The sequence below is a fragment of the Carassius auratus genome, chromosome 50, assembly GCF_003368295.1.
Source record: "Carassius auratus strain Wakin chromosome 50, ASM336829v1, whole genome shotgun sequence".
In the NCBI taxonomy this organism is placed as follows: domain Eukaryota; kingdom Metazoa; phylum Chordata; class Actinopteri; order Cypriniformes; family Cyprinidae; genus Carassius; species Carassius auratus.
The window spans coordinates 19,534,950-19,560,341 of NC_039292.1; the positions used below are offsets into that span (position 1 = coordinate 19,534,950).

Here is a 25,392-nt window from a genome sequence, read left to right on the forward strand (position 1 = left end):
TTTGCTTTTTCCATCTTTGGTTTGTTTTGGTTGTGTTAAACTAGTGATGCGTAAATATTATTAAAGACTTTATTGCTTTGGCAGAAAACAGCCACTGGTTCTGCGCCCTCTATCTCAACTCCCTCTTGCAAACCTTACGTCCACTTAAGGAGCCTGCTATCAGTGAATTAGCAATGCCCTGTGGTTCAAAATCACTTTCTCCAACGATTATCTTAACCGTGAGCATCCTCTCAATACCCTAACCCTGTATACTTCTTTTAAAAAAATAGTTTTCTTGTTTGTTTGTTTGTTTATTATTTTATACTTTCTTGTATCTCTATGATAGCATTTTCTAATCTAACTTTGTTTTGCAGCACTTCTCATGCTGCAACCTTAGAATGAATGACTGTTGTACGTATTGTTATATTTCTCTTATTGTTTGCTGTTGATTATTAAATGGAAACATATGTCAAATTGCATGTAGCATATGAATGTGTGCATTTTTATAATGTTCACATGTATATAGGAGGAAAGAGTCATTATGTTGGTGGGATGGCTTGCATCACAACGTTTATCCCTGCACCTATTTCCTACATAAAAAAATGAACGAATGGATGAGCCCCATGATAAAAGCAAAAAAGGGGGAGAGAGAGAGAGAGTGAAAGGAAATGTGTGGGTGAGGCACAGCAGTAAAATGCTCCATTTGTAATCGGTGACAATTTAACCTGTCAGTTTTGGGGACAGTAGGAAGAGCGAGTGATTGGCCAGCAAGTGAATGCTGAATGCTAAGTATAAAGGCTGTCAGCAGTATCTAATGCATAGACGGTGAGAAGTGAGACGACTTTCTGAGATAAGGCGATAACAAACTAGACAAGACGTTGCAACTCAAATGTACAGTATATGTTCATTAAAAGTCAAATATGTCATTGTGATAAAATATAAGGCTTCGTTCTTTTGTATGGGGAAATGTCATTTACTGTGAGCAATATTCTGAATAGAATCCCATCAAGTCACTTCAGTTGTGCGCTGAGAAGAGGAGACAATGAAAAAAGGGCGGTGGCACTGTTTTTGTGATTGAAAGCAGCCGAGTTTTAAATCGATATAAATAAGAATGTTTTGAAAACAAGACGAATGTTGTTAAAAGCGAAATAAAGAGATAATTTACTTACTTGTTTTTTTATTATTATTATTATTATTCGTGGCGCATCTGGCTGTTAATAGGCTTGTCGACGTTTTTGTTCGAAGGTGCTGAAATGCAGTGAGCTTCGCTGGTTAGCGCGGGTTGCTCCCATCCCCCGCCTTTACAGCACAGGGTAAGGGAGGGGGACAGGAGAGAGAGAGGGAGCGATAGGCAGCACACTTGTGAGGGGAAACAAGAGTCAGCTTCGCGGGGAGGAGAGAAGAAAAGAATCGCTGGGGCGCAAAAAAAGAGAGAACATGGATGAAGCAGGAAAATATCTGTTTAAAAAGGCAGCGCAGCGGAGGCTTTGGTCATCCTGCACATAGTCCGCCCGTTTTTTGGATGCCGTGGTTTGGAGCTGTTGCGCGGGGAGCTCTCAAGGCGGAAAGCGGTTTTTAAATCGTCTGTGGATGTTGCCAGTTTGCGATGGCTGTTGCAGGGCGATGCAGCTCCATAAAAGAGAACGTGCCTCTTTATTTTTGTTTCTTCATTGTTCTACTAAGTGTCCTTACAAATGCACAAATTCGCTACAGCATTCAGGAGGAGCTGGAGAGCGGCACTGTCGTTGGTGATCTTGTTCGGGATCTTGGGCTGGATCTGCGAAAGCTTTCGGCTCGTCGTATCAGAATCAGCTCAGACAGTGCGAGGCGATACTTCAGCATCAACCACAAAACTGGTAAGCTTGTTATTAGCGACCGGATTGACCGCGAAACGCTCTGTGAATTCAGCGGCACCTGCACGCTTAGTCTCGACGTGGTGTTAGAAAACCCATTCGAACAGCACAACGTGGATGTCGAGATTTTGGATGCAAATGACAACTCGCCGCTTTTCCCCCGAGACGAGTACCAGTTGGAGATCTCCGAGGGCGCACAGCCAGGCACGCGGTTTTCTATTGAGGGCGCGCAGGATTCTGACGACGCCTCAAATTCCGTGCACCATTATCGCCTCACCTCGAACGAACACCTGGCGCTCGATTCAACCAAACCACCTGCAGACGGAAAACACATAGAGCTCGTGCTGAAAAAACCTTTCGACCGTGAACTTTTGCAGTCGCACCAGTTTCTACTCACCGCTACTGACGGTGGATCTCCTCCGCGCTCAGGCACAGCTAAAATCAACGTGCGCGTTTTGGATACCAATGACAACGCGCCAGTCTTCGGCAGTTCCGTATACAAAGTGAAACTGCGGGAAAACTCTCCTGTTGGGGCGCTCGTAATTAAATTAAACGCCACTGATAGAGATGAGGGCACCAATGGCGAGGTGATTTACTCATTTAGCTCTTACACACCGGATAGAGTGAGGCAGGTGTTTTCTGTAGACACAGACAGTGGAGAAATTAGAGTTAAAAGCAATGTGGACTTTGAAGAAACCAACAGCTATGAGATGTATATTCAGGCAGCAGACAAAGGCCAAGGGGCCGTAGCAGTGCACTGTAAAGTGGTGGTGGAGGTGCTGGATGTAAATGATAACCCTCCTGAGATTGTGCTCTCCTCTTTGTCAAGCCCAGTTCGGGAGGATGCCCGTGGAGACACCGTGGTGGCTTTAATAAGTATAAATGACAAAGACTCTGGACAAAACAAACAGGTCAGCTTGGACATCATCACCCCGAATCTACCTTTTAAAATCAAATCATTCCGAAACCATTACACCATTGTTACCTCTGCCTTCCTGGACCGGGAGACTATACCATCATACAATGTCACAGTTACAGCCACAGATGGTGGAACGCCACCTCTTTCATCATCAATGACAATACGAGTTGAAGTGGCAGATGTAAATGACAATCCACCCCGTTTTGAACAGCCTTCATACACTGTTTATGTCTTAGAAAACAATGTGCCTAGTGCACCTCTGTGTGTCATCATGGCAACAGACCCCGATGCCGGCGAAAACGCTCGCATCACATACACCGTCCTAAATGACAACAACCATGGTATTTCAGTGTCATCGTATGTTTCTGTCAAACCTGCCACAGGTGAGGTGTACGCACTGCGATCCTTTGACTTTGAGAAGTTGCGAGAGTTTCATTTTCAGGTTAAAGCTCAAGACAATGGTGTGCCACATTTGAGCAGAGTGGCAACCGTCTATATTTACATCATGGACTCCAACGACCACAGTCCTCAGTTTGTTCGCCCGGCAGCAAACGGCTCACTCTCCACAGAGACTATTTTGCGTAACTCAGAGGCAGGGGTCCTTGTTTCACGTGTGCTGGCTTGGGACTTAGATGCTGGAGAAAATGCCTGGTTGCTATACAGCCTCCATCACCCACCGGAATTGGACTTGTTTAAGGTGCACGAGTACACAGGTGAAATCCGCACAACACGGCGAGTAAATGAGGACAATTCTACTGTCTTTAGCCTCACAGTGCATGTACGAGATCATGGTTTGCCTCCTCGCTCCACATCTACAACGATCAACATTGCCGTCATGGAGATCCCACCCAAAGTGGCCCCAGACCCAAAACGCATTATCAGGCCACACGACACAATGATATTCTCCCATGTAACCCTGTATCTTATCATTGCCCTCAGTGCAACCACCTTTGTTTTCTTGCTTACCATCTTTGTCCTAGCAATTGTCCGATGCCATGCCTACTGCAGCCAGCCAGATGCTTGCTCCTGTTCGCCTTGCTGTGTGTCGAAGAAGAAAAAGAAGACGACAATGAAGAAGGCACCCAAAGATGGTGGAGGTGGTGGTGGGGCTGCAGGTGGTGGAGATGCAGGTGGAGGTGGGGGCGCTGCTGGCGGGGTCACAGTCCACCAGCAGTCTGCTATGATGCGGAGAGACCTGAAAGTGGAGCCACACTACATTGAGGTCCGAGGAAATGGCTCTTTAACCAAAACATACTGCTATAAGACCTGCCTGACCGCCACCTCAGGAAGTGACACTTTTATGTTCTACAATACGGGCCGGCCGTTGAGTGGCACTTGGGGCTCGGGGGCTGACCGTTTCTTCACAGGACAGAGTGGGCAGTTCGTGCGCAGACTGAGCATGCCCGATGCTACGGCAATACAGGTGTGTGCAGTGCCCACACTGTTATAGCATCCATTAAGTGACTCATCCATCTATCCGCCTCATCCATCCATGAAGAGAGGAGAAATTGTCTTCTCTTCAATAATGCGGTACCTTTTCACTCCCCAATATGATGATGATTTAGGAGTAGTCCAACATTTTTTTTTCTTCCAAATACAATAAAAACATTGTGTAGAAACATATTTCACTCAGAAATTGCAAGTAAATTTCACAATTATAAAGAGACAACAACTAAAACAAGACACAATAATCTTTTTTTTTTACAGTTTAATAAAGTTGTTTAGTTGAATTGCTTGCTTTTTGCAGTAGAGCTACATGCCTGTTTCAGCAGTGGAAGGCACAGGTGTGTTTTTTTATGTATAATTGGGCTCAGTGATGTATTCTGTTATTTTGGAGCATTTTTACTTTTTCTTTTAGTGCCTCATTAATTCACAGCAGCAGTCTTCAGTGTGCACTGCAGAATACATGCGTGTGCAGTTTTGATGATTTAGAGTATCAGACCCTCTTTACACTTGTTTACAGCTGTCATCAAATTGCATTTCATTAGTTATGAATTTAGAGAAAAACACTGTGTAGGGTCCACTCACAATGGCCTGTCAGAAGGATTCCTGGGTCTTACGGGTCTGGATTTAGGTTTGGCTAATGGTTACTTGCATGTAATTATGCCTAATTAATTGTTAATATAATAGTTAGTAAATTTAGCATGTGTAACAAGGACAACTTTAAAATAAAGTGTTACCAAAAAATAAATAAATTGTAAAAAAAAAATAAAAAGGGCACAATGTACTTTATTAATATGAAAACAAAATCCAGGTTTGTTACCTTTATGTAGAATTTTGCACTTCATTGCTATGTGTTTTGAGGGTTAATGGAAATGTCTGTGAAAGTAATAGATAATTTCCTGGCAGAAAATTAACTACTTTGTGTGTGTGTGTTTGTGTGTGTGTGTGTGTGTGTGTGTGTGTTTTGTAACACTTATTTTCCCCTATTTCTAGATCATAACAGTGGTTTATCGTATTGTTATTGGAATTAAATATTTCTTTCCCAGATGCACTGAGACCTTTAAAAATATACCAAACATGAATTGTCATACTCTTCGATTTTGTTCACTCTGAAGTGTCCTGAGTTTCGAAGAAGAGGAGGGGGAGAGACAGAGACAGCGAGAATTAATGAAGGAACCAGTGAACTGTTGATGTTAACTTCATGGGAAAGAGTTCAGATGTTGATTCTCATGAGAGTTCTTTGTTTTCTCGGACAGTGGCCTCCTCTGTGTTCAGATATCTTGGCACCAGCCTTAGAGCTCTGGTTTTCTGCTTTCTCTTTCCCTCTCTCGCACATGTTCTCTCTCCTTCTCTCTCTTCAGCCTGTTCTGCAATGCGCTGTTTCAGGACAGCTGGGTGTGTTTATATTTAGAGGTGTGAAGCTCAAGCAACACTCCAGTTTCTCTGTGCCCGCAGTTAAATCTCAGTTTAGCCACACAGCTTCACTTTGGACATCATCCACGGAAATCAACTCATAGGCCTTTAATCTGGTAACACAGGTTAGCTTGATTGGTTCTCTGATAGATAGATCGAATCAGCGAATCTTTGTAGCAGTTTTGTCAGTCTTTCAAACCTTAGCATGACCACCAATTTGTTACAAATGAAGCCTTGCCTATCTGTTCTGTTAGTTCACCAGAGACCATTACAAACTGAGTGCATTTATGTGATGTTTTTTGATCTGGTTCAGGGATTTCTGGATGTGAAAACTGTTTCTCTGTGTGAGCGCCTCTTATTTGTGAAGTAATTACTGGCTCATTTCACCTGTTCTCATTAAATGTCAGTCATGTTTGTTCTCCCTGTGTGTGATTAAGTAGCGGTGGAGCTGAGCTCTGTATTTCCGGTGGCTGATTGGGTCATTTGTTTTGGAAAGAAAAGGAAGAAAGGATTGTGATTGGTTGATGCAGTGGTGTGAATACTGTATCTAGGCAAGGTGCTGTCCACTCAGAAGGGAGCTAAGAGGGAGAGAGAGAGAAAAAATGAGGAAAAAGAGAGTAAGGAACTGCTGGTGAGACGAGATCAGACTAAACTCATTTTCTGCTTCTCCTCACACACAGACATACACACAAGGTGATAAATCAAAGACATGTGAGGTGGAAAAAAAAACAGATCCCTATTTTCTTTGCTCAGCAACACTCTCTGTCTCCATACTCACGATATTTGACTGTCTGTTATTTTCATCCAGAATCTTGTAAATGTTACTATACAATCAGTTGATTAATCAGATTACATGCATGTTAAACCTTCTGGGTTTGTTATTTTTGTTGTTGAATTTTCCTTTTTTAGTGACATAGTTTTACCTTGATATTGGAGGTTTGGTCATTGGAATGTGGTCATTACAGACCTGTTGCATTGATTTGAGACTGATTTATATTCAGCCTTTCTTTATAAAATGTTTTATTTGACAGCTTGTACTCCATCACTGAAAGGTTCATGCTAGGGTGAACATCAGTGTTGGTAAATGGAACGTCTTGGTATATGGTTTATTTGCGTGTTGCGTGGAGGAAACGCAAGCCCTGCTGATTACACTGCAAATTGGATTTCACATTGATATATGTCCTCCAGGAGATGTTTGTGAGATAGAAAATGGGTGATAAAATAGGGAGCACTGATGCCATGCCTGTTGTGTTTTTTGTTTTTTTGTATCTAAACAAGCCAAAACAAGCTAAAATGTTCTGCTGTGTAATTTTAATACAGGGGATTTTACAGTAGTTGTAAATTAGATTTCATATCACACCTGGGTGACCATAAATATGTACCCAAATCAGAAGGCAAAATACATATTTTAATATTTTATAATTTATTGTAGAACTTTGCTTTTTTTTTTTTTACATTTATTCACTTTTAGCAGATGCTTTTATCCAAAGTGACTAATGAATTTCTATTTTAGGACACACACACACCACATATATATAATATTTTTATTTATTTATTTAATTGTTTATTTTGCATTTAATGACAAGCAAGCAGTTTCCCCATATTATCATTAATAAAAATAATGTTGCAATGCCAAAAGTCTTTATGGTGCCAAAAACAAGCTTCATTTACTTAAGCGAGATACAGTTTCTTGTTTCTGTTCTTTTGATTTTGGAGTGAAATATGACCTTGATGTATGTTTGAATGACAATCACTCACCTTGGGTATTTTGGCTGCAGACATGCCTCAGTTTCTCTCTCCCTGAGGAGTCTCATTCAGATTGATCTCACCCCTCTGTTACTGCTCCTCCAGGGTTTAATGACCTTGATTCGTCTCTATTGTCTCTATTCGTAGAGTGGATATGGTTGATTTAGCTGGTTCAGATATTTTGGATGATGAGCATCTCAAATTAACATTGTTGTTTGTGTGTCTATATGTGCAAAAAATGTCTTTCATAAATGGATAGCCACAATCCTGCAGCCAACATTACCATATGACTACACTCCAGCATGATTAATTAATGAGACGATATTGGTTTTTCTGATCCGTCCCAGTGCTTAATGTTATCTCTTTCTCTCTCTTTTTCTGTCTTTGTCTTTCTCAGCCTAAAGGTCCCGGTGCAGACTGGAGATATTCAGCGTCCCTTAGAGCAGGAATGCAGAGGTAAGAATTGATTTGATTATTGTCTTTCCACCATCTGCTGAATATTCCCTATTAGTTTAAAGGGGTTAATTGATTAATTAGTTTTGACAAAAAAAAAAAAAAAAAGTACACACAGGCATTACCCATAAACCACTGGGCCAGGCCGTGGGTATATAGTTATCCACCACTCATTGTGAATCAACCAGTGGTCTGATATAGATGTAGCAGCCACTGAATGACCAGTACAGCTGTGCAACGACAATTGTCATGGAAGCAGAAGTAGGTCATATGAGGCGACTGAAGTATTGCCCATAGCCATGTCGGCAAAATGATGGCAACGAAAGACATTGCAGAAACAACAGACTGGACAGCACATTCACATATGCCAGGGCTATGGGTGTGTGTGAATGAATGACGTCCGATCTTCATTAGTGGTTCACTGATTCCCTCCTAATTACAGCTTGTTTTAATGAGAGCTAATGTAGCCACGCAAATTATTATCATGCATTAAATCAGATTCCTGTTTTACAATTTATGTGCTTAGAGAAACCGGTGCAAAATTAATTTCACATTGTGATGCTCTTGCTTTCTCTGGCTTGATTTTAAGGCAGATTTATACTTTCATTGGTAGTTTCTTTGTAAAGACAGTAGCTTAATGTTTACTAATGCTCATTTTTAGAGTTTCGAAATTGAATAAACCCTAAAGCCAATATAATTTTTTTTATATTCAAGTGTGTTACTTTAATAAGTGATCAGAATGTTTTTTAAGAAACATAGGGATCCAAGTCATATCCAGAGACCAGAATTATTTAAACTGCTGCACCTTAGTAACATGTTAGCAATGTGTGAATCAGAGTGAGATTTGCAAGGGCAAACATTACCTTTTTTATTGTTGCTGTCCTTAATGTAAGACTTTTTCACACCATAGACAAAAAGGTTTATTCAGAAATAGCTTTTTGAATGATAAACAAATAAATGATAAGTGGAGGAGACAATAACTTTGATATGCAGGCAGAAATGAACAGGAGAGAGGAGAGGCAGACGGGGAGAAAGCGAGAAGGAGGATGTTTGAACATTAGCTGAGGATCATGTATTTGGTCCAATGTTTCTCATTAATAATGTATTAAGCCTTAGTGACTGCTGCTTCACAGCTCTTTAAAATGGCTTCTACACACACACACACACACACACACACACAAACACACAGCATGTAATAGTAACCGCCTGACCTTGGACTGCAAACATTCATCAGAGAAAGACAGAGAGAGGAGGCAACTAAAATGGTGACCCATTCTGCATGCTTTCTGTTGATTGCTGGATGATTGCAATAGTTAGAAATGTCAGAACATATTAATTCTTGGATCATGGGACACTGAAGACTGGAGTAATGATGCTGAAAATTCAGTTTTGCATCACATGAATAAATTACATTTTTATAAATATATTAATTTAGAAAAAAAAATAATGTAAAATTGTAATTTTATTTCACAGTATTACTGATTTTACTGTTTTAATTTTTTATCAAATAAATACAGCATCGGTGAGAATAAGAGATCAATCAATCAATCCCATAATGACCAGCTGATTGTAGGTTTCCCCACTTATCATATAGATGCTTACCAAACAAATGAATAAATAGAATGAAATATTGGGTTGATCTAAAATATTTGTATTAGGTAAGAAGAGGAGGCTGTGGATTTATCTGATAGTCATGAAACTAGTTTAGGAAATCGATTGCCAGGGACAAGTCAATTATTATAAGTTTAGTGTTCATACAAAATTATTTTTAAAAGGTTTATTATTTTAGAGAGACAAGTTAAGTCCCACATAGAAAGCAAGAGAAGAATTCAACAGCTACCTTCTGAAATGCATTTCTCCCCAATATTTTAAGACTGTTGATGTTGCAATGTTTCACAGTGAGCTAATCCTTTCTTCACACATGCAGCCACACACACAGCAACAGAGAGAACACAGGAAGTGATAACACCCTTTTCTACACACCTGCTTGGTTTGATTTTCTGCCACTGGCGATTTTTAAGGCTCTTTCCTGATGCAGACACACAAACCTGGGTGTATGTAGAGTCAACATAAAAAGGAGTCAACACAATTTTACTTCCATAATATGCCGTTTTTCCAATTGAAGCAGGAGGATCTACTGCACAAATTACAGTGATAGATTTGTGTGTGTGTGAGAGAGAGAGAGAGAGAGAGAGAGAGAGAGAGAGAGAGAGAGAGAGAGAGATTTTCACATTGGTGTGAAATTTTGAGTGAACAGCAGTGTAAAAATTAATTTGTGACTGCAAAGAAGAGAATGGCCTACTCCTTAAACTCTAATCCTATCTTCTAACAAAAAAGACCTACATATACCTAAGGTCTATCATTTAGGCAGGTCAAACCAAAACCCTACTTTCACTCCACTCATTGTCCATTTATAATCTGGGACATTATCTACAGAAACATCTTTTCTCATAGAGTGAGATCTGAGACTATTTGAATATTGAAAAAATGTACATTAATGTAAAGCACATCTTATTTCTTGATATGTTCTTAAATTTAAGACCCATAAATAGTGCAGAATCTAGAATTATGATTCATCATAGTAGTAGTAGTAGTAGTAGTAGTAATCCTGAAGCCTTTACAAGTATTAATTTAACAAAGTTATATTGTATGGAGTTTCAATCAAATCAAGGTTGGTTAACTGATTTTTCTTTTCTAATAGTTTTAATCTGAAAAAAAAAAAACATTATCTTTTGTTTGTGTTTAGTTCAGTCCATATGGAGGAGTCATCTGTGATGCAGGGTGCTCAAGGAGTTCTTGTTCAGAACTGGCCCACCGCCTCTAGCGCTCCCGGTAAGATATCAAACCTAAACACTTTATGGCAAGCATTGCATCAACTAAATTAAAATGTCTGATGATCTGAGCTGCTATCCACATTAACTGTATATCTCTATACTCAACTCGTGATATATTTTTATTTCTACCAAGGAATGTTTTGAGAAAAATTTTAGTCCAGGTTGATACTTAAGCATAAATGAAAACCCAGATTAAGTCTTCAGATCTAGAGCAACCAATAAGCAATACAATTTTCCTCTGGGTGTTCTGGCAGGACTGTGACACTGTATTTCACAGTTTCACTGGCATTAACCCTCAGGACCATCTATCACTATCAACCCCTGTCCCAATCTAGAATATCACTCTCTTCTTTTCTGTCACACATCATTCTTACACTTGCATGCTTCTTTCCCTGCAGTCTCCTCTGCGTTGGCCTCTTTTGCTGAGCCGAGCTGCTGCAGTCATGCAGGAGACAAGGATTATGACCTAGCTGAGTAGTTCAGGGAGCAACTCAGAAACCACTGCAATACATTAGTGATACCGCAGTCTGCTTTTTTGTGTTGAACAGTAACAGTAAATATAACTTCATAATGGCAGCAAGCCACTCAAAAATTGTAAATGAACCCAAAGATTTATCATCATTTGCTCACCCTCATATTGGAAAGTGGATTGTGATACACCATACGATTACAGCATTTGAAAGCTTTTTATGAAGATTGGATTTTGAGATCTGCACTGGTGGGAAAAGTGATCTGTAAATAATGACATTAATTTTGGGGTTTATAGGAATACAACTTTTTCTGTATTTGGAGCTTGATAGTATAAATCACTCTCCACTTTCATTGTGTAGAAAATAAGAGAGTTAATTTTTATTTAGACTTTATGCTTCATGTCTTATTTAGTGTTTCATGGAATAAAGACATCAGTACAAAGTTAAAACAACACAAGGGTGAGTAAAAGAAGCAACATTTTCATTTTTGGGTGAACTATTCCTTGAAAACTGCTATTGTACATTTCCCCACAGTCTGATCACAATAGAATCCCTTGGTTTAATGTTGGATTATATTCACATGCCCCCTCGTTCACTGTGCGATTCACTCATGGTAATTAATCCACAATATTAGATTTCATTTCTATTTTGCCCATCTAGTCTCTTTCTCACACTCCAAATAATTGAAGAATCACACAGTCTTTCTGTAGATGACAGAGTCTCAGTTATTAATCAGAGATGTCTGCACACGCTCTAAAGTGCCCATAGACAGATCACCACAACCATCAGGGCAAAACATATTAAGATAAAATATGATTTTAAGTCAGAATAAACAAGAACAGGCTCAGAATAACAAATTGTGGCATGCTTTAAGCTTGTATTTGTAGCCATATAATATTGATGTGGTCTATTGTAGAACATTATGTTGATCAAATAAACATCAAGTTACACAAATGTGATTAATTTTAGTATTACAGCAAATCAGATTTGCTCTTGTGGTGGCATTTATGTGAACTCTTCTTGCAAATACCATCATTTTGACTTACATGACATTACATCAGCAATAAACCTCTCTACCATTTTGTCTGGATTCATTTCCTGGGTCATAAGGTCATAGGTAGCCACCCAGTTACAATTAATGAATATTTAATTTCCTAATTAACTCCTTGTGAGGATTACGGATGTCTACGTTGAGGCCAGACCCTCTTGGATGGAATGATGATGTAACTTCTGGAGGTGTTCAAAATAATGAAAGTAATTTAGTTTCAATAAGATGAAAGAGAGAGAAGACAAAATGGGCGCAATTACTCTCGTGATGAAAGAGCAATTTGCTTCTAATTAAGTTTCTGATGATGACTGGAAAATCAATCAGTCTCCATCTTTCTTTCTTTCTTTCTTTCTTTCTTTCTTTCTTTCTTTCTTTCTTTCTTTCTTTCTTTCTTTCTTTCTTTCTTTGTTCCAAACATTCCAAACAATTGTTCCAAACATACTTTCTTTTAATAAAACTCAAAGAATAAATGTAGCAAACTTTAAAAAAAAAACTGAGTTTAATCTTATATATCTTAAAAATGAATTTGATATTGTTTAAATTAGTGAAAGTCATTAAAAAACATGTTGCCATGATTCATTTATCATATTATTTTTTACAGTGTTTAGTGTTTATACCATATGGACCACTTTTATTGTGTTTGCTGAGGTTTGGAGCTTGACAGATGGACAAAGAGCTTGATCAGTAAAGTATAGCATTTGGATTTTTGGCTGAACCAACCTTTTAAGACAACACCATTAATTTTGTTATCAGCAGGTAATTGGCAGTTTAGGTGGTGATTTAAATGTGAGTCAGTCAGTTGTTCTGTGGTGGTGTAAAGCAGTGCTGGTTTGTTTTATGTTCTGCATTTTAATGAGCTTCATTTTAGCTTTTGCGTGCAAAACACTGGAGAAGCCAACGCCCCTGTCTCTCTCTCTGTCTCTCCGTTGTGTGTGAAACAGATGGGCAAAGCTACCAAAGCGTAGATCTACAGAATTAAAGTAATGAAAAAAGGATAAAGCATTTCGGTCTCACTCTCGTTTTGTTTTCGTGTCTGCACATTTTCTGCCTCGTTGTTTTTTTTCCGAAATGCTGTAAAGTGAGAGAAACAGTGTGATAGAGGCAGAGGGCAGGTAGACAGCCTAAGGGAAAGACTTGACAGAAAGAGTGAGAATGAGGAAAAAAAAGGTGACCAAGGGGGAGAGTGAAAGAAAACAGGAGGGGGCTGTGACTGCCTCTGTTGCTAGGGGAGAGAATTATTTGACCATTAGAGGGAGAGAGAGAGAGAGAGAGAGAGAGAGAGAGCAAGAGAGAGACAGCGTTCTGTATTAGTTTCCATCAGTGTCTCTGCCACAGTCAGATTTCACTGAAGGAGGCAGTTTCCACAGCAACCATACATACCATGAACAGGGTGCTGGAAGAATAGAGGGAGGGTGAGAGAGAAACAAGTGAAGGAGAAATGCAAAATGGAGAGAGAAAGAGAGGAGAGTGGCTGAATGAGAGAGTTGAGAGACGTCATATAAAATAACACATGAATAAATCTGTGCATGTAGGAGGAAGGAGGAAGTTCAGAGGGATACGGACAGATGAAGAGTGGACAGATGTATGAAAAAAATAGAGAAATATGAGAGTTTGTAATGCTTTGGTAATACTTTTGTCATTGCAGTTAAGCATTTTGAATTGAGAGAAAGATATTTTTCTACTGTGAATGCGATTCTTGGGCTGTAACAGGTTGGGTGAAGATGGATAAATGGAGAGATAAATGGATGGGTGGATGAGTGTGTCCTATCCTGATCTGCCTGTTGAAAGATCATCTCTACAGGTGGGCCAACCTGCACAGCCCACAGGATCTCATATCAGCTACGATGCCATATGGCACATTGAAACACTTGCCCAGAAAACTGACACTAATGCATTTACTGTACCTACAATGCAACATGCATGATTATTATTATTATATTTTGTTTTCTCGACAACAAGCAAATTTAATTGAATTGAATAAAAAAAGAGTGTAAATAAAGACAACAGTCAGAGATATAGACAAAAACAAATAATGTCAACAGGTCTCACTGATTTCCAGTAACTTTGTAGTAATTTTATGATTTTGGATTTAGCAGTCCCTTTAGTCAGTCAGTGAGACAGAGGAAAGGCTGTGCAGGAGGGTGCGAGTGTGTTTGTGTGTTGTTGGTCTAGTGGAATTTTTCAGAACATGCCAGGGGCTTTAGTCAACTCAAGGGGTAAACTGAGGACAATCTTTTTTTTTTTTTTTTTTTTTTTTTTGGCTTTGAGACATGAGGTTTTGAGACATTGATTGATTGATTTATGCATCTATGCTTTTATTTATGCATTTATTTATGCTTTTACCGATGCATTTACTTGTGCGTTGATGTGTTTGTGTGTGTTTGCCTGACTTTAATGGAAAAAGGGTTATTGAAAGCATTACAGCATAATTCTCAAAACATGTACTACTCTTATTACAGAGAGCACATGCACTGCAGTCTTGGCAGGCTCATGAGAAAGCTTGTGGTGCCATCTGGCACATATTTTATCAGAATTACTAGAGCCTGACGTACCACACACACACACACACACAAAGAGACACATGCAACAATATGATTATATTTATTGTGCACAGACAATCAGTACCACATGCACATATCTAATTAATATTTAGTGCCCACAAATCCTTTATTATTCGCACACACAGCTAATGAAATTACTACAATTTTCTGTTTAATATTTAATGTGAAAGCATGCAATTTACATATATGGACAGTAAATAACAAATTGTGAACTTTGATGGCAAATAGATAGAGCTGTAAAACGTGTACTATAATCAAAACAATTTCAGGCTAGCTGTCTGTTTGTGAAATAAGCCAATATTCTGTGCTTCATGCAGCAAAACACAAATCTGCTGTCATCAGCTGTTACACAAACGCACACATATACATACACGTAGTGCTTCAAAAGTGGTGTAGACTCATCTAAACGAACCCATAATTACTCGGCTCTGCCGTGTTGCTCAGAAATCTGCTCCTTCAGGAGTTTAGCATTGGAGTTTGGCTCATATTTATCTGTATATCTGTGTTATCTGTATGCACCAAGGGTCTGAGAGTAACGCAGTTTCAATTCTCTCTATGTATGTGCTGTACATGTGGAAGAATTGACAATAAAGCAGATTTGACTTGACTTGATATTCCATCCTCAGATTACCCTTCCTCACCTCCTCTTCTGCATTATTTAAGATGCCACTACTCCTTGAGAAAGGAGACAGATACAGAGATATACAGTATAGAGAGTATATGGGAGGGGGTCAGCAGACTCATGTTGTTTTCTTAATGATGAGACGATTCAATGTTCTCCCCATCATCTTTTTATGAGCTAGATATTTCACTGGCCATAATAATCATGCCCTTGTCATGCAGCTTATTAAACCGTTGCCATTATCTGCCAGCCAGACGTGTGTGTCTGTTTAAAGACTGAATTACATGAAAGGTCAAGGCAAGGTGAAGATAATCGGAGGATATTGCTGTCATGGTTAATGTGTTGGGAAATTACTCTGAAACTGTATTTTGCAAAGATACAAGCTACTCACAGTTTTAAAACAGTTGAAACAGCCTGTAGAATAATGCAGAAATAATGAATTCTTTTTAAAAAAGTTATCTCATCAAAGTCCTGCCTAGTTTTTTAAATGGATAATTTGATAGTTTTGAAACCAGTGTAAATGTAGATAACTTAATAGCATTGCTACTTTTAGTAAGTTATTCCCTAGCACTAGTGAATTGTTTGATGAAATGAAAGGGCATGGATAGAGGAAGATTAGACATGATGAAATAATATAAGCGAGAGGGAGCAAAGAAGAAACAAAGAATTTGGGCGTTTAGTTGTTTTGTTACTGAGGGATTTGAAAGGGTAGTCAGTTCCCTGAGGACTCATAATACATGCTGCCTGTTTCTTCCTTTCATTTCAAACTAACAATGCTAAATACAGACCTTCTTTCACTTACAGATATCATAGTCAATGATTGTAATCCATCTTAATCTTCACCGCAACATAAACTATAGACAAAAGGCAAAGTGCAAACAAAGACTTGCACACAGATATGATGCCAAAGGTGTCTGTATTAAATGAAATACTAATTATAAATGAGATTACTTGCTCATCAGACAGAGAGAGAGAGAGAGAGGGAGAGAGAGATTTTCAGCACTGCATGACCCAGACAGCAAGCAGTTTCAGCCCAGGTCTGGCCCACATCTGGCTGGATTTCATGGGGGCCAGATGTGGGCCGGATCTGGGCCAACACTATGTTGCTGTCTGGAGAGGGTGTCAAGCATAGATCAGGCCAGCTACCACAGTAATTTACATTTAAAGACATGAGTACGTTGCATTGCACATTTACATTACATGAGTACATTATATTCTTTCCTAATGCTTTAATTATTGACTGTCAAATAATGCTGTTTTCATTTCTGTTTTTGTTAATCAACATGTGACTTATTATAGATTGTAATAGATGGTCTTTTTTTCTTTCATAGACAATGAGGGTGGAGAGGTCTCTCCCCCTGTAGGTGCTGGAGTGGACAGCAACAGTTGGCATTTTAGATACGGGCCGGGGCCAGGAGGCCCTCCACATCTGAAACCCGGTGAGGTTCCTCCTGAAGCTTTCATCATCCCTGGTTCTCCAGCCATTATTTCCATCAGACAAGGAGACGGAGACGACAAGAGCGATTTTATTTCCTTTGGAAAAAAGGAGGAGGCCAAGAAGAAGAAGAAAAAGAAGAAGGAGAAGAAGGATAAGCGGGAGAAAGGAAAAGATGATGATGATGACGATTAGAGAGACAGCGGAAACAGTTAAAGCAAGAGCTGTTTTGTTTTGTTTTTTGTTTTTTTAAGACAGAAGTCTCAACGAAAGTCTGTAGAGCAAAACTTATTTTTATCAATCCTAAAATCCATATTTGGGGCTCAAACAAATATTTTCTGTTGGATTCAAGTGAAAAATTTGATTTTCTGTCACCTCCGATCTCTTTCACGCAGATAGCTTCCCCTTCCTATTATTTAAGTAATTGATTAATCTCGCCTTGAGTTGTTACTTGATTGATTAATATTCTCCCATGCCTCACCCACACTATTCTGCATAATATGTCCTTCAGACTCATGTTGGTACATCTGTCTTATTTATCCTTTTGGTTTTTGTTTTCCAATCTTTTCGATAGGGAGACAAAATCTGATTGTTTGTAAGCTGTGTGCCGCTTCACTTGTGCTATCGTGGTAAAATGGAGACAAAATAATTGAGATTCAAAATTGAGTTAAGTTGGATATAATGGAAGCAGGACACACACTGCTGTAAATATGCAGTTTGGGCACCGCTGTATGTAAAGCAGTAAAGATGCTATATTAACGCTTTTGCTCGTTCACTTCTTCTGGTGTGGGATGGAAGAAACATCCTTTTAAACAAGAGACACTGATACATTTTCACTTATAAAAATCGCACATACTGGACAAATGGGGGGAAAAAAAGTACATCAAATGATGTACTTTTATTTTGTTGCTTTAATTATGTTACCAGCAAATGTTCTCCAAGGCATAGTGTACATGTGAGAAAGTAGTCTCATATTTATACACACATTCACATATATAGACACAGATTTAGTAAACAGGGTGAACAATCAGTCATATCTATAGCAACTACCAAAACTTCTCCTGCTTGGAATTGTTTCTATCCTGGTTGGCCTTTTGATTAACCAGCAGTTGGACAAGTCAATATCATGTAAAGCTCATAAAAATCAGCTCTTCTGGAGCCTGGTTATGTGCTCTGTTGTTAAAGGGATGATTGTTTATGCATTATGAACAGTATTACTGTTAATTCACCAAACCTCAGACACCTTCAATCCTATAAACTATCCTTAAATATCCCGTGAAGAAAAGGCTTAGGGGTCTTGATTTTTTTCTGTGGCATTGCCTCATACATGTAGTTTCCCGACTGTCCTTGACCTTGTCATCCCAACCCTAATTCTGTGCCTGCTTTCTCAGCTCAGTATGTCATACACAAAACCTAGTTGCCTCCTTTCTGCTTGCTGTCTGGAGGACCAACACACCCTAAGAGCAAAGAACACAAAATATTAGCTAGGGGTTTTCAAATTTGATGGGTAGGGGTTTTTTCGTGCACAGTTTTTATAAGCTTTAAGTGAACTTTATTGCTACTGTACAGAGCTTCTGTCTGTCTGTCTCTTCTTGATCTCTCTGCTGGATAGGCTAGCTCTAGACATTGTGGTGTACTCATGTAGTATGGAGAAATGCAGACGACGCCTGTCAAATTCCCCCCCGCCGCAGAGGACAGAGGCTCCCCCCGCCGCACTGTAATATGTAAATGATCCAGTGCTGTCCAATCAACTTCAGCTCTGCCTCTGTATTAGGCAATGTATTTTTTCTGGTCTCTAAACTCATCGGAGATTAGTAGAGAAGAACTTTGGGGTGAAAATAGTGGCTTGCCAGTTTGATCCGATGTTGAAGGTGAAGTGTGTAATTTCTGTGCCATTAGCAGCACCTAAAATATTTTTCCCCCCGTCTGCCTTTAATAGATCCAACTATTGGTTTTGAGCTCTGTCAGGCTGTTTGGGTTGCTCAAACAAACAGAGCAATGTTTTCAAAGACAAATTCAGTGTTTACACTTGAAAAAAGTATCTAAACCTCAGAAAATATACACATCATCTGTACATTGTTATAAAAACAACCAAGTGTTATTTATCTGATATCAATAAGACCGGACTGTTGTCTCCACTCCATGCTTTCTAGCGTCTGGTTACAGTGACACGTCTGTGTTCTGATGCTATTGGTTCCCTCACTTGCCTGCCTACCTTGTTGCCACAAACCCAAAAATGTCTCAAACCGATGTCACAATTACTCAAACGTGACTGCTGCATGACTTTACCAGAAATAAAACACGTACTATATAGAGATATATATGAATATAGATATAGATGGCTATGATTTTACTATTTTTGTTTATTCTTTTTATTCATTAATCACAAAAGAGATTTGTGTATGCACCATCTATGAGCCTTTTTCATACTGACACCTCTGCACCGACTTACAGTGGACAGTTATGACGTTACTAAACCTTGGTATTTGTAAATGCTCTATAGTGTGATGCCCTGAAGCTCTTGGTTTTATCCTATTCTTTTCATTTTTGTTTTATGAAAAAAAAAAAAAAAAAAAACTTTTTGTGTTTGGCTTTGACATACCGATCAAACTAGCACTGTATAATGTAGCTAAATTATGTATGATGATTCTATCCCTACTCTTTCACTTCTTTGACAAAGGAAAAAAAAAAAAACAGGAAAATCATCCTGATGTACAATACAATATATGTAGTTTATGCTTGTATCTAGTGATTGTTCATGCTGTCATTATTTCTTATTGTCTGGTGGTGATCAGTAGGTGGCGCTGTGCTGTCCAACTGAATGGCGGTCATCTGTTGTAAAACCCTCTTTTCTGTACACCTGTTCATCAATATGTGATGGTGAATTAGTGACCTTCATTCCATTCTTATTTTCTCTTCTTTATTATATATTTTTGTTTCATTATGATGGAAAAGTGGTAATGTGTTTTGTTTATAAATCACAAAATAAATAAACTTTCCTTTCTTAAGAATGTGACATATTTGTCAGTGTTTCTGTGTCCATGAGCCAATTGTTTATTGTTGTTTTGGTGTACAATAAAATCTTGAATCAAACTGTAAAGCAGAACATTTACTGCAAGGAAGTCTGCAGAAGCAAGAGAATGATTGAGATAAAAATAAAAAATAAAATAGCTGGCTCTATCCTGATATTTTGGACCATTTTATAACATTTCATGTCCACTGATGATTATGACATACTTTTTCTTATAAATTTCTTCAGAAACAGATTTTATCCAAGAGAATACAGATAATATCTCACATATTTTGTGGCCCGTTTATCGGTTTGCTTGAAATTGCTTTTGTGTCCTTTAAATTAGAGAATTCAAAATAATTTATATTTTTAAAGTAGAGATTGTCTAAATTAAATTCATTTCTAAACATTTATTATCTAAATATATAATATATATATATATATATATATATATATATATATATATATATATATATATATATATATATATATATATATATTTCTTTCTTCTTTTTTTTTTTAAGTTTGGTTCCAAAACACGATTAAGGTCATAGAAAAAAATTAATTAAAAAAAAGGTCAGTAAAGCCGGTTCTGTGATTAATAGTTCCGGTAAATCTTCATCACATGCTTTCAGACGGAAATTATTCAGATGCATTTACAGTAATAAACAGAGCCATAGATCACTAACAAGCTACGCTATATCGCGTTCATTAGATGAATTGCATTCGATTATGAACGCAATATTGCATTGCTTTCCAGTGTACCTTTTTTATTAATGCCATGTATGTTTTTGTTAATACAGCACATAGCACTAGTCAACTAAATGTATGTAACATGGCAAAGACTAATGCACTTTTGGTAGTTGAATATGAGGGAAATGTCATTCTGGAATTTTGGTGGTCTAATGTGATGTTAACGTTCTTGTTCATGAGGAAATGTTATTTTTTGATGTAATTAATTCATACAATTAACAAAATGACACGTTGAATTAATTTTGTAAGGGTGACTATTGAATGTATTTTTAGTCCATTTTCTGTATATAAGATTAGTATTGACCACGTTCAGAGGCTGTCATATGTGGATCAACTTACTATGTTGTGTATTTTCATCACTTTCAATATGAAAAAATAACTTTAATATTGATTCAATGGATTTATTGCATTTTGAGAAGAAAAAACAAGTGTCATGGATTTATCGCATTTTGGGGAAAAAAATAATACAATTGTATAATAAATCTTTGAAAATTAAAACCTGGTTATATAATGTTATTAAAACCTTAAGATGCTACAGTATATGTGAACGTTTGAAACAGAAAATAGTGGTTTTCATCTTGCCACTATCTTGGTAATGAAAACACATTTTTACTCAAATTGATCAACATTGCATTTTGGAACCAAACTCTTCATAGATAGAGAGATAGATTATTTATATAAATATATTATTTTGTAATGCAGTACTTAAGACACCAAGACACATATTTTATCTGTATCAGCTTTGACAAGCAGTCAGATAACAAGTGTGGCTGTATGTGTGGAGGCTCAGATTCACCTCACTTATCTCCACTCGTCTGCCCCCTGAGTGTTCTTCTTTGATAACAGTAATCATGATTATAACTCACTGAGAGATTTACTAATGCAGACAGCTTGTCTGAAATCCTGCTCTGTCCAGTAGTTCATGTTAAAGATGGCACTGTTTTCTGCACCTCTGTGAGGTTATTAGAAGGTCACGTTAAAGATGGATGTACCACTCATGCATTGCTGTTATTTATTTTATTTTTTCCTTGATGCTACTTCCAGCCATTTAACATGTGACATCTGAGAAAAGGTTATGATGTTTGTGCTGTTCCATCTTTTCAAAATCCTCTTTAATCTAACATCAGAGAAAGTGAGCAGGTGAGAGTGTCTGTGTTGGTGCATAAGGGAGGTTCAAGGGTTCAGCTTGTAATTCTGTCTTCATATAAATATATATATATCTTTCTCAGCATCCTCTCTTTTATTTGATCTTGGAGGCTGTTTCTATGGTTACTACAATGAGGGACGAATTTCCATGGCAACACTTCAATTCAGAATTGAGTGTCTGAACAGACATAAAGGCGAGAATAAGGAGATATAGGTACTAAAACAGATTGTGGTACTATTATAGACAATCTCACAACTTCATAGAGTTCCATAGACTTCATATTTAACTTCATAAAACTAGAGTTATTCTCATGAGAGTATCTGTATACCCCACCCCGAAGCAGTTCTTTATGGGACCAGTTTGTGTTTTAAATATCCTTTAATTTCTTCGGCTTGTGGTGAGAAACAAACAAATAACATTATAATGAGATAGTAATGGCCAAAGGCAGTAGAGCTGGTCACAAATGGAGCAGTAATAAATGTAGAGAAATAGATATTAAACTGAAATTCAGCACAAGGAGATGTCAATATACAGCGAAACAGATGAAAAAAGAAAAGAAAAGCTGCTTGATTAATTAAAGCAGTATCATACATATAAATCAAGTATATTATTAATACAATTATATACAGTGAACAAAGGCTATTGCTGAAATTTCCAGAGCGTAGGACAATATATGCATGGGTAGGTCACACTTTTCTTTTTAATTCAATGAAATGTATTACATTTTAAACTTTTACATTTAAGAAGACATCTAGAAACCTAAAATATTTATTTTCACTTCACCTTTAATTCCTGGACATTTCAAAATCAGTTTATTTCCAGCTGTAAATTTTCAATGTTGGCATTAATATTCCTCTGTAAGTACCAATTTCATTAAAGGTAATCAGACCCATCAATGGCTGATTCACATCTGCTGTCTGAAGTAAGGTTTTCTGGATTTTATGCTTCATGATTTTAGCAGTAGATACATTTTGTACAGTAACAGCTAAGCCTATGGGACGCCTGTCTATAACAGTTCATCAAGGTGCCTCTGTCGGTGAGTGAGGTAAGTGTTTTTTTTTTTCTTCTTTTTTTTCTGTTCTGCTCTTTTAAGCTCAAATGACTCAGCATGAATTTCCTGCTGAGACTATAAGCACTTGCAAATCAAAGACACAGTGACGGCTAAATGAACAGTTGCCGTAAATCAGAGATGAACCTCTTGCATAAACTCGCATCCACATGGGGAATGGAATAAAAGCACAGAACATTCACATTGATGTGCACTTTCAATCACAACAGGAGGGCTGTGCCAGCTAGTGTATTGTGTATGTAAGTTTGTGGGTTTAAGAAGTAAAAGTGAAGAGTAAGAAATATAGTGTAAAATTTAAGAGTGCAAAGGAAGACATATCTGAGGCAGCTTTTTGAACATTCCCATGAACATGACAGACAAATAGAGCTGGATTGTATTGAAATGTGAAAATAAAACGTAAATAAAAATTACATTTAAAATAATTAAAAGTTTACAGATAATATTAGTATAATTTGGTATTACAAAGCAAGGGCAAGGAAAATTGCTTATATAATCACATACTCCTATATTAAAATAAAATAAAAAAGTCAAATGGCAAATTTATAGTTTAACATTGAAGCTGAAGGTTGTAACAGAACAGCTTTCATAACAGAATATTTTTTTGTATTAGTATTCTTGCCAACTGATGTGGTAGATGCTGTAAGTGTGTTTTCCCCCCTTACAATGATCATTCAAACTGCAGGCATCAATGATACATAAATTAAAGGGTTGCTGTTTAAATGTTAAAATTATTAAATTATTTGGAAGATAGAATAGGCCTAGTTTCATTTGAATGCTTATTTGAAAAAAATTATAATAATGAAATAAAGCAAATAAAAAATATATATATATAAATAATAATAATAATAATAATAATAATAATAATAATAATAATAATAATAATAATAATAAAATTATTAAAAAAATAAGGAAACTTTTATGAATATTTCATTTCTTTTTAACCCTCTTCTCAACATCTGGTATATGCTGTACTATCAATGATACTGAACACATTTTGTGGACTAAACAGCGCCACCGCCTGTAAGCATTTCACTCACGATCCGTGTGTGTTTAAGGTTTATGGATTCAGAATAAGGAAATTATAAGCTAAAGTCTGATTTTACCCTCCTCTTTATTGCCTGATTTATACCTTTATTATTAATTGCGAAATGTAAAGACAAAAATAATTAGATTTTTACTTATTTACTTATTTATTTTATTTTTTATTTTTTTGCATGGTGTGCATATAATGATGAAGCAAATTATGGTGCGTCTTTCCTATTTCTTCATTGGCTGCGTTCCACTTCGCTTTTAGACCCACACTGGTGAACTTCTCTAGGCTAACTTCCTGTTCATCCCTATTTTCTGTCTTACTGAGCATCCCAGCTGTCATATGGTCATATGATTTTTGCATATATATATATATATATATATATATATATATATATATATATATATATATATATATATATATATATATATATATATAGCGGGGCTCTATATATGTATATATATATATATATATATATATATATATATATATATATATATATATATATATATATATATATATATATATATATATTGTATATATGTATATATGTATATATGTATATATGTATATATATGTATATATATATATATATATATATATATATATAGACAATCAATAACATATGTGTTCAGGCTCAGCCCCGCTCTACATCTGACATGCAGGTGGATGAATTGTTTGACGTGAGACACAGGAGATTAAAATGTAATTCCGGCCTGACTCACTGAGCGCCGCTGCTCTACTCCATCTGCTCCTCTGTTCAAAAGTGGAACACCAAGGAAATATGGCCAGTAGTAAAATATAGCTTATGCATAAAAAAAAACATAATGCAAAATACAGTGACATAACCCGTCCAGTGAGTTCAAATTGTACTAAATCTAAAATAATAACTTCAATAAATGTATTGTGTCTTTTCAATTCACTCTCGGAGTGGGAATCGTGCCCACCTTTCCCCAGGAACTTATTATGAAAAAAAATTATAATAATTACGCGGATTTGTTTCAGGTAGATCTTATTTTTCATTGTTTCATAGTAGGCTTATAACGAGAGTGAGCATGAATAGGTCAGAGGAATATAACTGGAAAAAGAATCCCATACAGCAAGCAGTTTCGGCCCAGGTCTGGCCCATATCTGGCCTGCGTGGATTTCATGCGGGCCAGATGTGGGCCGGATCTGGGCCAACACTATGTTGCTGTCTGGGAATCGTTATGATCAGGCTTTAATATTAAAAAAAGCATTCCAGCTCTGGAGAAATGCCAGACAGTGGGAAGGACTGAAAACAGACACCGGCTTGCTTTATATTTGCTCCAGTAAAACTGTTTTTACTATGTTTCACATAACCAGTATATGCTGTTGTTGTAATTTTAGCAACAGGCGAACTGTCTGATGCGCCATCTGTTGGTCATTGCCTGCGCTGGATGAATTTGGGGACACCGCAAAGAAGGGAGGTGCGTGTTTGTTCGAGTGTCAATTTCAAAATGTTTCTGAAATCATCAAGCAATTAGTCTTCTCTGGTAAATTAATTTTACATGTATTTATTTTTCACAGCGTTGTACATTCTAAACATTCTTTACTTTGCCATTTTACATTTTTAATTGTAATTCACG

General features: G+C 37.3%; 1 protein-coding gene across 18 annotated transcripts in view; it reads left to right on the forward strand.

The window, feature by feature from the left end:
• The window catches only part of LOC113067284 (protocadherin alpha-C2-like), a 114,392-nt gene extending 94,600 nt beyond the window's left edge, over positions 1-19,792 (forward strand). For 15 of the 18 annotated variants that reach the window (XM_026239663.1, XM_026239670.1, XM_026239667.1 and 12 more), the window contains 3 exons: positions 7,751-7,809; positions 10,553-10,638; positions 16,673-19,792. In XM_026239663.1, the coding sequence (XP_026095448.1) occupies positions 7,751-7,809; positions 10,553-10,638; positions 16,673-16,971 (444 nt within the window). In that variant the 3' untranslated portion in view covers positions 16,972-19,792. The other 3 variants (XM_026239671.1, XM_026239661.1, XM_026239655.1) reach the window with 3 other exon arrangements.
• The last annotated feature ends 5,600 nt before the right edge of the window (positions 19,793-25,392 follow it).